This window comes from Charadrius vociferus, unplaced genomic scaffold, assembly GCF_000708025.1.
Source record: "Charadrius vociferus isolate BGI_N301 unplaced genomic scaffold, ASM70802v2 scaffold610, whole genome shotgun sequence".
In the NCBI taxonomy this organism is placed as follows: Eukaryota; Metazoa; Chordata; class Aves; order Charadriiformes; family Charadriidae; genus Charadrius; species Charadrius vociferus.
The window spans coordinates 1230045-1242912 of NW_009646437.1; the positions used below are offsets into that span (position 1 = coordinate 1230045).

The 12868-nt window shown below is 46.1% G+C and overlaps 1 protein-coding gene across 1 annotated transcript; it reads left to right on the top strand.

Moving 5' to 3' along the window:
• Positions 1-932: 932 nt before the first annotated feature.
• Positions 933-1823, top strand: LOC104283687 (ankyrin repeat domain-containing protein 9-like). The gene has a single exon (XM_009881901.1). It carries the CDS (start codon positions 933-935, stop codon positions 1821-1823), a length of 891 nt encoding a protein of 296 aa, XP_009880203.1.
• Positions 1824-12868: the final 11045 nt, after the last annotated feature.

A 12868-nucleotide genomic window follows, 5' to 3' on the forward strand; every position in this document is an offset into this window, starting at 1 on the left:
CCCCCCATTAAAACTCCCTCTGACCCCAGTCCGGGAGCATGACATCTGAGGAACATTTAGAACAAAGCTCTCCATCCGCCAGCGGGGTTTGGCCATTAACCTTTTGTTTATGAACCTGCTGTGCAATAGAGACGCACTTCAGATATTTCCTTCCTAAACAAAGGCAGGCGTTTAAATCGAGCAATATGCTTTATGACTGTGGGCAGAGTTACTCCACATACCGTTCAACTCTTTTCTCTGCAGAAATTAATGCTGGGATCTTAAACATCACTAACGCCTGATAGACAATCCATTAACATCAGTGTCTCCTAAGTGGCTATCCATACCATTATTTATAAAATAGGGATCCCTTCCTAATGCTACAGCTACCAATCCCTTGATTTCCTGAGCATATAATCACGTGTATTATCAGCTGTGGAGCATTTTACACCGCTACATATTTTTTACTATATAATGAGCTGCGTGTGTGTGAGTGACATGCAAAAAATAGATGAATATCGCTATTGCACTTACTGCAGTGCATGAGCTGATCTGGTTAGACACGAAATGCAGACAGAGATCCGCCTCACCTCTCAAGCTAATTTTAGTCTCTCCCTCTCTTCTCTCTAGCTGTGTGTGTATAAAATCACTCGCAGTCTGACAGCGTTCCAGTAACCTGTGCCACGCGCGGAGCGCGATGTACTTACTAACCATCTGCTTGCATGGCATGGGTTAACTGAGCCTGTGGGATTGTGCTTACCTAAACAAAACCACTGCAGTGAGGGGAAAAACAATGAATGGGTGGAGATGATCAGCCCATGCATTCCAGCTAGTGCAGTCCAGGCAGCAATGACAGCCTGAAGGTTGCAGCAGCATCGGGATCTGCATTCCAAGTGCACAGATCTTACAGTCTGGAGTGATTCTACGTGGAGCTGCTCTTTATTTGCTGAGCCATGGCCAGTAACCAGGCCAGCCTGCAGGATGATCAGAGCAGGCACTGCAAGTTCTTATCCTACATGTTCTACCAGGCTGTGAGAGATCACAAGCCCGTGTGGATGCTGGAAGACATGAGAACTATGGAATATTTTTACTGGGAGGAAAATGCCAGCCTAAGAACCTACTCACCTTCAGAAGCCCTTCTCTATGCAGTGGTGCATAACCACCTGCCTTACGCTCAGTATCTGCTGTCTCATTTTCCAGAGGAGGCTCTTAAGGTACCTGGGGAACATTTCTGCTATTGCCCATCCTCTGCTCCTCACTTGGCCATGGCGGTCACATATGACAGGAGAGATATCTTGGGGCTGATCATCAAAATTGCGCACAAGCTCCCCAGCTTGAACTCCTACATCAATAGGACTGGCTGCTTTCATCTGGAAGATGGGAAGACTCCCCTGCATCTTGCCTGTGAACTGCTGAGGTCAGAGACGGTCCTCATCCTCCTCGGGAATGGAGCTTCTCCCAGGATAGAGGACAGTAAAGGGCTGACCCCGCTGGACGTCATCCTGGAGCAGATGTGGGACTCCAAAGTCAATGTGGCATCAAAGAAGCTCTGCCTCGACTACCTCTTGCTCTTCATGCCCAACCCACAGTTTAAGATGCGGAAAGTTCTGCAGGAGCATCCGGACCACTGGACAGCTTTGCTGGGGGAAGACAAATTCAACAGCCTGGTGGGGAACACACCTGCTTCTTTATATCTGCAAGCTATGCAAACTATTCTCCAGACTCTTCCCCCCTCCCACTTCCCTAAAAGCATCCAGGAACTACCTATACCTCAGGCACTAAAGCCCTTACCATCCTATGGCAAAAAGCTACCGACAAAAAATGTGGTAAATGTTTTTCCTTGACTTTATTCGCTGGGTCTTGGATTTTCAAAGGCCACTGAGGGGAGCTGGTCATCCGCCACCCCCTGCATTTTAGTGTGATTTTAGTACTTAACCAATTAGGCTATGCTGGAAAATCCAATATTTTGTGACAAGATTTTAAATGTCTTTTCTAACTGATTGCAGGCACGGCACTTTTAAAGGCAAAAGCCTTCCTTGTTTTCTGTTTTGTTGTGCATGTGAAGGGTTAACTGTAGTCGAGGCTGTGTTATGTTTGGTTTCTTAGCTGTCAGCTGGTATCAGTGTATCTGAATTTCCAATATGATAACTATATCCCGTGTAACGTACCTGGGTAAAAAGGAACTACGTGCCCAGTGGGATTTTCAAATGGTGTAACTATGGGACTGTGTTCTGCTAGAGCTGGGAGAAATACCATCCCGTACCAACAGGGTTGAAACGTCAGGTTGTCTTTCTAACAATGATCCAGCATCATCTAGTAATAACAAAAAAGTCCATGGCTGATGCTGCAGGGATGTAGAGGCAGTCTTGCAGGTTACCTGATTTTACCGAGTTACTTTACAGCAGGTCATAGCGTGGAGGGCATGAGTTCAGAGAGGGGCAGTGAGTGTGTATTCCTGGGGGGTGGGCGGGAGAGAATTGCCAACAGAAAGCATCCTGTCTCACCTGGGAGTGAGGGGGTTAAAGGCAATCCCAGCCCTGATGCCTCTACAGACTTCTGCAATGGGGAAGGAACCATTTTCCCTGCTGTCCAGTAAAAAAATGAAAGTCAGAGCAGGGCCAGTGGAAGCCCTGTCCTTTATAATTGACATTATTTCTCCTTGACTTGTGTTTTAGGGCTGAATGTATCTCCACAAGAGACTCGAGCTCACTAACTTGATTTCCCACTGGGTCTCAGAGCTACCAGCACTTGCTAGTTATCCTAAGCTGGGGTATGATGCTCTGCTGTTAAAAGTTGTCACTTGCTGTCAATTAGAGTATTTTTGCCATGTCTGGGTCCAGACAGAAGGCCTGATCCTGGAAAATACCAAAAGTTCCCGTTGACTGCCCTGGGCACTGCAGGCAGGGTGTGTTTGCAAGAAAGCAGGGCTGGGGCTGCCCTGCCTCCTGGGGAGCTCTGTGCCTCGCTGCCCTGGCAGAGCCCTGGCTGTTCAAGGCACTGGTCCTGCTCTTCCAGCTGTGCTCAGTGCCAATGGAGCAGTGGCAGGATCCCAGTTCCCTTTGGGGCACATCCCTTATTTTTGGACCCCAATGTTTTCCTCTCTTTGTTAGCACAACCCTCTGCTCTGCTGATGTAGCGTAACCCATTTCCCCAGATCCCTACTGAACAGCAGTGAAGAAGTCACTCATCTCTTTAAAGAAATTTGGGGCCAAAGGCTGTGGGGCACAAACCCCTTTTAGCAAGGCTCTGGCTAGGAAAGGATGTGCATTCACATCTCAGTTGCTCCCCGCAAAAATGGCTGTTGTCTCATCTGGTTAATTCCCTGCCTGTGCCAAGGCGGCTGTGCTGGAGCTGCACCCTTCTTTCCATCAGGACAGGGAGCGCTTCCCTGTGCGCTAGGTACCTCCTGTATGCCAGGATGCTGGCAATGCCGCCCATGCACACGTGGAGATTTCCTGCAGGGCTGCAAAATGTGTCGGGCACAGCCAGCTGGAACATCCTTTCGGAGACACCAGGATCCTCCTGCCAGACATCTCTTCCCATGTGCTGTGGAAGCACCTCGGTGCTGCCCGCACTGTGCTAGGTGAAGATGCAGGCTTGTTTGTGAGATGGAGAAAATGTCAGCCCAGCCCTAAAACTGGCAAGCAGGCCACGAAGGGGTTAACCCTTCTCCTGAAATCCCACATCCCTGGTGCTGCAGTGTCCTTCCACCCCTGCCCCTGGGGACTCCAATGTCTCTCCCCATCTGTGTCTATTCCTCCTTGTGCGATGGGGGAGGGTGTGAACAGTGGCGGAGAAATTCAGGGTCAGTCTTGGGCGAGGGTTTTGCGGAGAGGCTGCTCGCTTGCTTGCTTGCTCACTCGCTTGCTCGGCAGCCTCTGCGGCTGGCGGAGGCTGTCACAGCTTGGGAAGCAAAGCAGAGCCCAAGGCAGATTTGCATTATAAGCGGTGGCTGAGCTGCTTCTGCCAAGCCCTTCGGGGTCCCCAGCCCCGGCAGCCCCCAGAAACCCGGAGCTGGAGGCAGAGGACAAAGCAGGCAATGCTCGTTGCCTGAGGCTGATGACATCGACCACCACCACGAAGAGCGAAGACCGAAGAGCGTGGCCCCTGTGGCACCCCTGGAGTCCGGAGGAGCAGGATTGGGTTTGTCCCCAGCAGCAATGCGGTATCTCCTCCGGATGTCGGTGGGCGAGAGGCGGAGGAGGCTGGTGATGGATATTATTAGAATAGCAATTAGGCCCTGGGAGCAGAGATCCCAGGGAAGGAGGGAAGGGAAATCATCAACTGTTCTTGCAGTGGCTTGAAGCCATGAGAGTTTCGGTGGCATAAAGAGTTTCAGAAAAGACAGGAGGGAGGGGAAAGCTCTTCAACTTACAAATCAAAGGAGGCAGGTAGGCATTCTTGGCATTAACAAGGTAGTGCTTTCTAATAAGGCAGGGGGCTGTACCCAGAGAGCCAGAGCAACCCACTGGGAGCAAGCGGGTCTAAAACGGTGCAGGGATCTCTTGTTGACTGTAACAGTTGTGGATCCTTGCAAAGGTCAGGGCTCAGGCACTTCAGGCTTTATGGATGGATTTGTAGCAGGCAGCAGGATGCTCGTGTGCGTGCATTTGTCTGTGTGGGAGGCTAACCCTTATCCATCAGCTCAGACAGAGGATAAGAGATGGATTCTGCTCAAGAAACTCAAATTCGGGGGCACATCTGGGTCTGGTACCACAGCCCGGAGAGCTGCTGGCCCGTTGTTGGCCAACATGCAAAAACCCTGGTGTGCTCAGCCCAGTGTGCAACAGGCAGCTACCCACACTGGAAAGATCAGTCCACACTCTCTTTCCTCCTCTCCATCACTCTCCTTCCTCCTTTTCCTGACCATTTTAACAAGAAACCAAGCACCAGCTGCTCCTCAGCTGCTGAGCTACCATCAGATCTCCATGTGCAGTCCCACTGAGCCAGAGTTTAGGGCCATTAGCATTGTGGTGACAACCCTTTCCATCGCCTGTAGCAATATGAGGGCAGGACGGGCACCCTTCTGCTGGGGTGGAAGAATCTTCTCCCTAAACCTGGTTTGCTTATCTTGTAGTGACCTGCCTGTTAGTTTGAGATCCCATTTGTCTTCCTGCTCAGTACAGTGACGTTACATCAGATATGGCCAAATCTACCTCAGCCCTGTCTGTGTTGATTTTTTCCCTCCATTCTTTCCAACCCAGGTCATTAGCAAAAGTAAACTCAAAATATTTTCCACACTTCCTGCAACCTGACAGCGTGTAGTCTGGAAAAATCCCTATGCTTGCATGACAAATACGTTAGTGACTTTGTTAATCAAAAAGGGTGCTAGGTGCTGTGTAGTGGTGTTTACATTTTGTATATATACATACTGAGTAAGTGTAGCTGAGATCTGTGTTCCTGAACTTGGGAAAAAGAATAAAAGCAAGAGAGAAAGAGGAGAGGGTAAAGTCTTTGGTAATTTTTGGATTACAGGTTGGCTCTGAAGGTTACATCTTTTTAATTTCAATTTTGAGGAGTAGCATTGTAAGGATCTGAGGGGGGTATGTGACCAGTTTCAATGAGGATCATTTCAGTGATCACGGCGAGTGACTTAGCGTGTGTGTGTGTCTGTGTGTGTAAACGTGTGGGTGCACGCGTACACATGCATGTCTGTCTGTGTCTCTGTCTGCCCTCTCCTGGTGAAACTCATAACTGACTGACAATACTTACCCACTTCAGTATTTGTACACATCAGTGACCAATGCCTTAAGAAAACGGCCTTTTCATGAGATAAACGTGTGTCCCAAGCTCTGTGCCGCTAACAGGTAAGGACGTCTTCTTCTCTTGTACAGAGGCAGCAGCTTTGCTCTTGAAATGGGTGTTTTACCCTGGAACACCGAGCACAAGGGCTTCTGCTTGTCAACAACCACGATCATCCATCAAAGGGTTTGTGAAAGTGGTCGCATTTTATTCTTGAATCCATTGTTTTTAAAATAAAATCTATTAAACATACACCTTTGTCTTTCTTTTCTCTGGGCTGCCAGGAAAATTCAGCCACCTATGACTTCCTAACCCTCTGCTTCTGTCTATTTCTGCAGCACCATTAGCAGGAAGGACAGGCCAGATTCTGACCTCAGTTACACCTCTTTACACCTGAAGTAACGCTTTTTAAGTCAATTGCATCACTCTCGATGTTTGTTGGTCTAAAGGAAAACAGAAACTGTTTGTGCACTTATATTCTTCAAGGCTCCATAACTCTGACTTCAGCATATAAATAAATGTGATGCTTAATCCCTGAAAACATTTTTTACATTTTTCGTACTTTGAATGTGTGTATATATATATTTTCCATCTCTCTAACACCGATGGGCATTTTCCTGTTCCCAGTTCCCTCAGCTTTTTTGGGATCAGCGTGACAGTGACAGAGGCTCTTGTTCACTGATTAAGACCGAATGTTGCCATGCCCAAGTACAAATGAATGTTCATTGTATGATACAACTTTCTTATAAAGCCATACTTTTGTAATTTTGGTTTCTCTTTTTTAGGGGGAAAAATCTTCCATATAATTGTGTTTGTACATTACTCGCTGCATGATTAAAGATAAAAAGATTGTAATGTGTTGGGAATAAAATATATGTACACACCCTGATATTATTAGGTATATTAGCTGTGAAAATCATTTAATCTGATTGTATTACTGTAATAAACTTGCAGTATAAACTTGACGTGTCTTTTATTAGCCAGTTGGTCAAAACCACCCACCAGTATCTATTGCTTTTGCTTTGGCTCATCTTGGTGTTTGATGATTTCATTCTGACTGCTCAGCCATTACCTCCAAAAATGTGATCTGAGGAAGATAGTATTTTCCTTCACAGAATTGCAATAGCTGGCTGTGCTGCCAGGGGATGACCCCAAGAGATGAGGTGAACCCACGTTTCACAGATCTGCCACAAGGTGGTGATGAATCAGAAGAAGGGGCTCAACAGGGGCGAATGGTAATTGGTTTTGGAGATTTTCATCTTTCAGGTTTGAGTTCAGCTCACGGCAGTTTATGACAAAGCTGTTTCCAGTCAATATGACAGTGCTGGCAACCTCCTCTCCCTGTCTGCTTTGTACGCCGTCAGTAAGCTCCTTTCTTTCCTAGGGTTCTTCTCTGCATGGAAAGATGCCCCAGTAAGGCTTCCAGCACCAACTCCAACTTCTTCTGGAGGCTCAGCTGCTGCTGAATGTCCTCAGACAGATGTGGACCCCGCACCCGCTGTCCTCTCCTTGGGGTAGCAATCTTGGGGTAATGACTGGGCTTCTGTGTGAAAACATGGACCACCCAGCTCCTCCGCTGCCCTGCCAAAAATAGCTACCCAAAGTTTTTCAGGTGATGGGTAGCTGTTTTTGATGATGATGATGATCATGGGGCTTGGACTCCACCGCCAACTGTACCCACAGATCTCCTCAGTGTGCACTAGTACATACAGGTTACAACCAAAGGAGTTGATACAGTGGCCTATGCTTTCGTAATAAGTTATTGGTTTGCTGGAATAATGCAGAGAGGAGAAATGTTTCATTGCTCTCACTTGAAGAAGGCCAAGACTATCTCCTTGCCTTCATAATGGGAGATTTAACCCTGACTACTTCACCACAAAAATGTGGTCCCCAAAGATGTAAGTTTTTCAGCTTATTTATTCCACCTTTCCTGTATTTGAGAATGAGAATCTGATGCAATTTCTCTCGTGCCCTGCCAGCTCTGCTGGGGCTGACCATCAGGGCACTAGTGAGTGGCTCTGGCAGCTGAGGGAGCCCTGGGCTGACGCATCCCTCAGAGACAGTCTCATCCAGGGATCAGGTTTTTTAAAACTGTAGTTAGTTGTAGCCCACGCACCAGCAGGCAGCATGACAGGTATTTAAATAGAGAGAGAAATTTAAAGGGTATATTCCCTTGTGCGGGGGAGGGGGGGGGGGGGCCTGTCAGAAGCAGATGATGCAATGACTGAAATCCTGCCCACACCTCAGTTACTTGAGTGCACCTCCCTGAGTGAGTCACCCCAAATGCAGCTGATAGGTTTGGCACATCCCATACTTGCCCCGTGTCTGGCTAGCTGGCCAACAGCAGCAGTGCCTTCTGGCAGCACGCACTGCGCTTTGCTGCACCACCACATTCAGCTGATGATACAGATGACTGCATGTGACCATCAAGACGCAGCTCCCAAGACGCCCACAGTTGCATCTAGCACTTGGGAGGCCGCTCTGAAGCCAAGCAGCCAGGTTTCTCTGGGGGTGACTCCCAAAGGCCACTTGAATTGGAAAATCAATTGTAATTTTCCAGACTGACTCCCAGTTCCAGCCCAGTGGAGTCCCAATTCCAGTGTGTTTGTATCTGGCTATGGAACTCCTGTGAAACAGAGGTTTATTTCTAGTGGGAGGGCTTTTAGTGAAATTCATGAATACATACAGAGGGAACATAGCTGTGCTCTACACCAGCTATGCTCACCCACGCCATCAGATGGGCAGATTCCTGTGCAGAGCTGTGAGGAGGAGGAATGATTATCACAGAGTTGTCAGACTTAGAAAAAAGAAACCGAGAGAAAAAAAGGGAAGAAAAGGATTGGGAGAGGCAGTACGGCAAGATCCCTTCTGGGAAGCAGCTCCTGCAGTTAAACAGAAATAGGGAAAATAGCGTGGAGAATCCCAAACCACAGTATAAGCTACGAGAAGCACAAAAGCACAGAAACCATCCCCTGCCACTTTTTCCTGGAGCTCAGCTTCAGGGTCACAGAGAACGTTAAAGTTCCAATCTCAAAACTGAGGCAATACAATGCCTTCGCCATCCACATTCTGGCTGACGTCTAGCTCAGACGGTCTTTGTCTCATATGGAGAGATATTGTCATGAACTCTTCAAGCTGGTGTAAGGAGGCACTGGCATAAATGGTTCAGAGACACAGGTCCATCCTGCTGCTGCCTGCCTGCCCCCTACTCCTGCCCTTAACTGAGCAAGCCCCAGCAAAGCTGGGTCACGGTGCTGTCACACCAGTGCCGGTGCCACCCAAGGGGATGGGGGCACTGCTAACAGGAATGAGCAACCAGGCAGGCGGTACAACTCCTTTCCAAGTTTGTTTTTAACTTCAGCAGTAGAAGATCTTGTTCTTTGATGCAAAATTGCCAGGGGAGATCTCTAGTAACGCTGAACTAACTCCCCTCCCACATGCTGTACATTATGTGCACCTAAGAAATCGCCTAGCTGTCTCCTTAGACGAGAAGACTTGGTAAACTTATAACAGTGAAGGCTTCTGAAATGGGAGAAAAAGAGGCTGACAAGCATTGGAAAAGAAAATAATCATTAAATCTGACTGGAAATTGATGTTTCTATACCACCAAAAATGACAATATTGCAAAACACACTTCCATTCTGATTCAGAATGAAAACTCAAAATATCAAAATTGGTATGGACTCAGTTTTATAAAGAAGAAAACCAATCCAGATCTATCAAAATATTTCTTAACGAATAGCAAAATTTTTATAATCTTGTAATATTTTGCTTTTCATTTTTAATATTTTATCATCTATTGTAGTGTTAAAGTGCTACAAAATAATGAAAACAGCATGCATTTAAATTCCTCAACAGTAGCACAACTTAAAAAAAAAAAGCAAAAGACAAAGTCAAAATTTTCTTCATCAAAGCAAACTATTCTGATAGCTGTAAGACTTTTTTTCAGATTTTCTTCTAGCAGAAATTTTGTCCAAACAGGAACATAAAAACCACACTGCTGGGTCCACCCAGCACTATGCAGTGTCTCCAGCACTGGCAATAGGAGAGGCCAGGTAAGGAGAGCACCTTTGCCTGGCCACTTTCTACAGCGCATTCCCTGCTTACTCCCTCAGTACCCATAGCTGTTGGATTGGGGAAGTGACAGCATACATCCTTGCCTGGTCCTTTAGTATTCATCTTTTGACCTGATGTCCCAAATTAATCTAATTCTTTTTTTGATCCTGTTGATACAGTCACATCGACAACACCCTATGGCGGAAAGTTACATTTATCTGCACCAAAGCTCATCTGCCACTTTTTTGCCCACTCAGTTTAGTGAGGCCCTTCAGGTGTCTTTTGCTATCTGTGTGGTGTTTGCATACTTGAAAAAGTCCCGTACCACTGCAAACACAGATTTCACTGTTCAATCCTTTCTCCAGTCATTGGTTATATATTAAACAAAACTGGTTCCAGCACTGATCCCTGGGGGACCCCACTGCTGGCTCTTCTCAGTGCCGACCACTAAATCCCGCCCTTTGCCGTCCTGTAACCAGCTTTCACTCCATGAAATAATTCCTCCAGTCCCATAAGAGCTTCATTTCTTTAATAATCTTTTGTGTGGAACCTTTCCAACAGCTTTTTGAGAATCCAAATACATTATGTTCACTGGATCTCTCCTTTATCCTTTCTCCTTTTAAGTTAGACAAGTCATTTACAAACAATTCCATTTTTATGAAAGTACATTTTGCAGTAAAACCTGTTCTGACAGAAGACATCAGAAAAAAAAAAGCAGTGTCCATCAGAAGGACCTAAAGACTTTTATAAATGTGATAAGTCTGCTCACAGAAGTATCTCCCCTGGCATGGAAATTGCCCCGTGTGGGATGGAAGTCAGCAGAGCAGCTCAATCCCTCACCACGGTACTTCCCTGTTCAGTTGTCCTTTCCACTAAATACTTGAAAAGCTGAATAAAATATAAAATATAGCAGTAAAATAGGCTTGTCAAATACAGCGGTGCATATACAGGCCTGAAATCCTTATTGTATATACATCTGTCTCTGGTACTAGGACAAATACAGGTTGGACTGCCTTTTTTACTTCTGTATCTCTTTACAGACCTCATCCCAAAACTTTCTGAAGAACATTATTGTACTGTGCGTGCATAATATCCAACATAATTAAGCCCAGTTAATGACAGAAGTACTTATAGGGTCTCCCTCAATGACGTAATGCCTGTCCCTCTGGAGCAACTCCCATCACAGTGTAAAGCAAATTGCCTTGAGATTGCAGGGGAAATCTAGACAAGATTTTTACAAAGTCTCTTCTGATTTTGAGGCTTTGACTGAAGCTGAAAACGAGCAACTCCAGGACAAAAATCTGTTGTTCTGCCTGGAAGGTGTTAGGCAGTGACACTGTAAACAGTCTCTTTTTCTGAGTTTACAGATCTTAAAGAGATGCTATTTTCAGCTGTGATGCATATATTTTCAGACACTAAACTTCTCACAGATACAGTTGAATGCTTGATCAAATGTTTTTTATAGGACTCCTTCTGTGGGCAGAACTGAACTCCAGTGATAACTACAGGCTTTGGCTTACTTCTGTACCAGCTGGCAGAGCCAGCATGGTGACAGACAGAGATAAAATTACATTCCATGCATAATTTGGGATTTAATGAAAGCAGAAACGATAGGAAGAAAGAGCTCTGCCTCAATTAAGTTTCTGCTTAAAGGTGTGTTCCCTAAGCACTCAGAAATCCACATGCTTACTTAGACCACCTCACTCAGATCTGGTGAGCTTCAGGAAGGTGTAAGGTACGGAAAGTAACCCAAATTTGGGATCAAGGAGGCTGAGGGTAGCTTTCCCACAAAATTACGCAGCTCTCCTTTTGCAGAATTAACAGATTCTGGAAGCAGATTTGTGCTTTGTGTTCTCTGGGAAACATGAACCAGGTTTCAAAAGGTCTCAGTTTTATCCCAGCACACATCATCATTATCCCTTTGAGTATAAAACATCGATTAAATTACAAGGTCCAAACCTAGACCTGTCCCTTCCCATTCTTAGCCCTCTTTTGCAGATGTTTAGACCTGGGGAGCACCTTCCATCATGGCCTGAGCTTTTGCCCCCCAACCTCGGGGGGGAATGAACATCTAAATTTAAAGCTCTAACAATCACTGCACATGATATATAGCATACAGCATAAAAGCACATGCAAGCATCATGGCTGATGTGAAAGAGGAGGACCTGCATGAGTTTTACTTCTTTTTCTCACTCTCTCTTTTGCTCCCTGGGTAAAAAAAAAAAACCCTGCTTCACCCACACAGGACTCTACGAGCAACACTGGGAACAAACAATGTCCCAGTTTGGTGCTGGTGCCAGCTTGCCAGGTTTTGGCACAGCCGCCCAGCCTCCATGCTGGACCTGTCGAGGCAACTGCTCTATGGTTCAGGAAGGCAACTCCTTGCCTTTTGGAAGATCAGGTCAGACTTTAAATAGGCAACTGCAGCTTTAGTTTGTAATAGCTACTGCTTTTATTCTCCGTGTGGACCTTTATACCATTCTCAATAAAATCTAAAAACTGTTGAACCTGGGAGGGCTGCTAATGAATATGCTCTCAGCGGCTAAAAGCAAGGAAAAGGAGAGTGTGTTTTAAAATGAAAGCCCTGCGTTTAAGTTTTACATTTCAAATGCTGTAAGTGTTTTTCCTTCTTCTTTCGCTCCTGCAGCGTGTCCTGAAAGGCCAGTTTTGCCCAGGTATTGTCTGATTCTCTACATGGCTCCCTGCATTTTCGCCATCAATCCTCAAATTGCCACAGCTTTGAAGTGGATCCATCTAGACCTTTTCTTCCGCCTTCTCCTCATCGTCAGTACCGCAAGAGCCCCGTGGGGCTTTTGAACTCAAATGCCGCCTTTTATTAGACGAGAAAAATAAAGATTGTAACTCATAAAACGGAGGGAACTCAGCTGGGCAAGGCAGGATAAAAATAAAAGAGGATTATGAACAACCCTCCCTTCCCCTAGGCTTGCTGGCTGCCAGAGCTGCAGCAGATGAAGAAGTTAAAAAAAAACCTTCTTACACCTGTGCAGCTGCTGCCGATAATCGTTCCCACACACTGCAATCGGCTTGTTTTCGTTTTGGGTTGTTGGTTGTTTGTTTTGGGTTTTTTTTT

Coding starts and splice junctions, on each gene's coding strand:
- LOC104283687 (XM_009881901.1), top strand. CDS start 933: ATGGCCAGTAACCAGGCCAGCCTGCAGGATGATCAGAGCAGGCACTGC.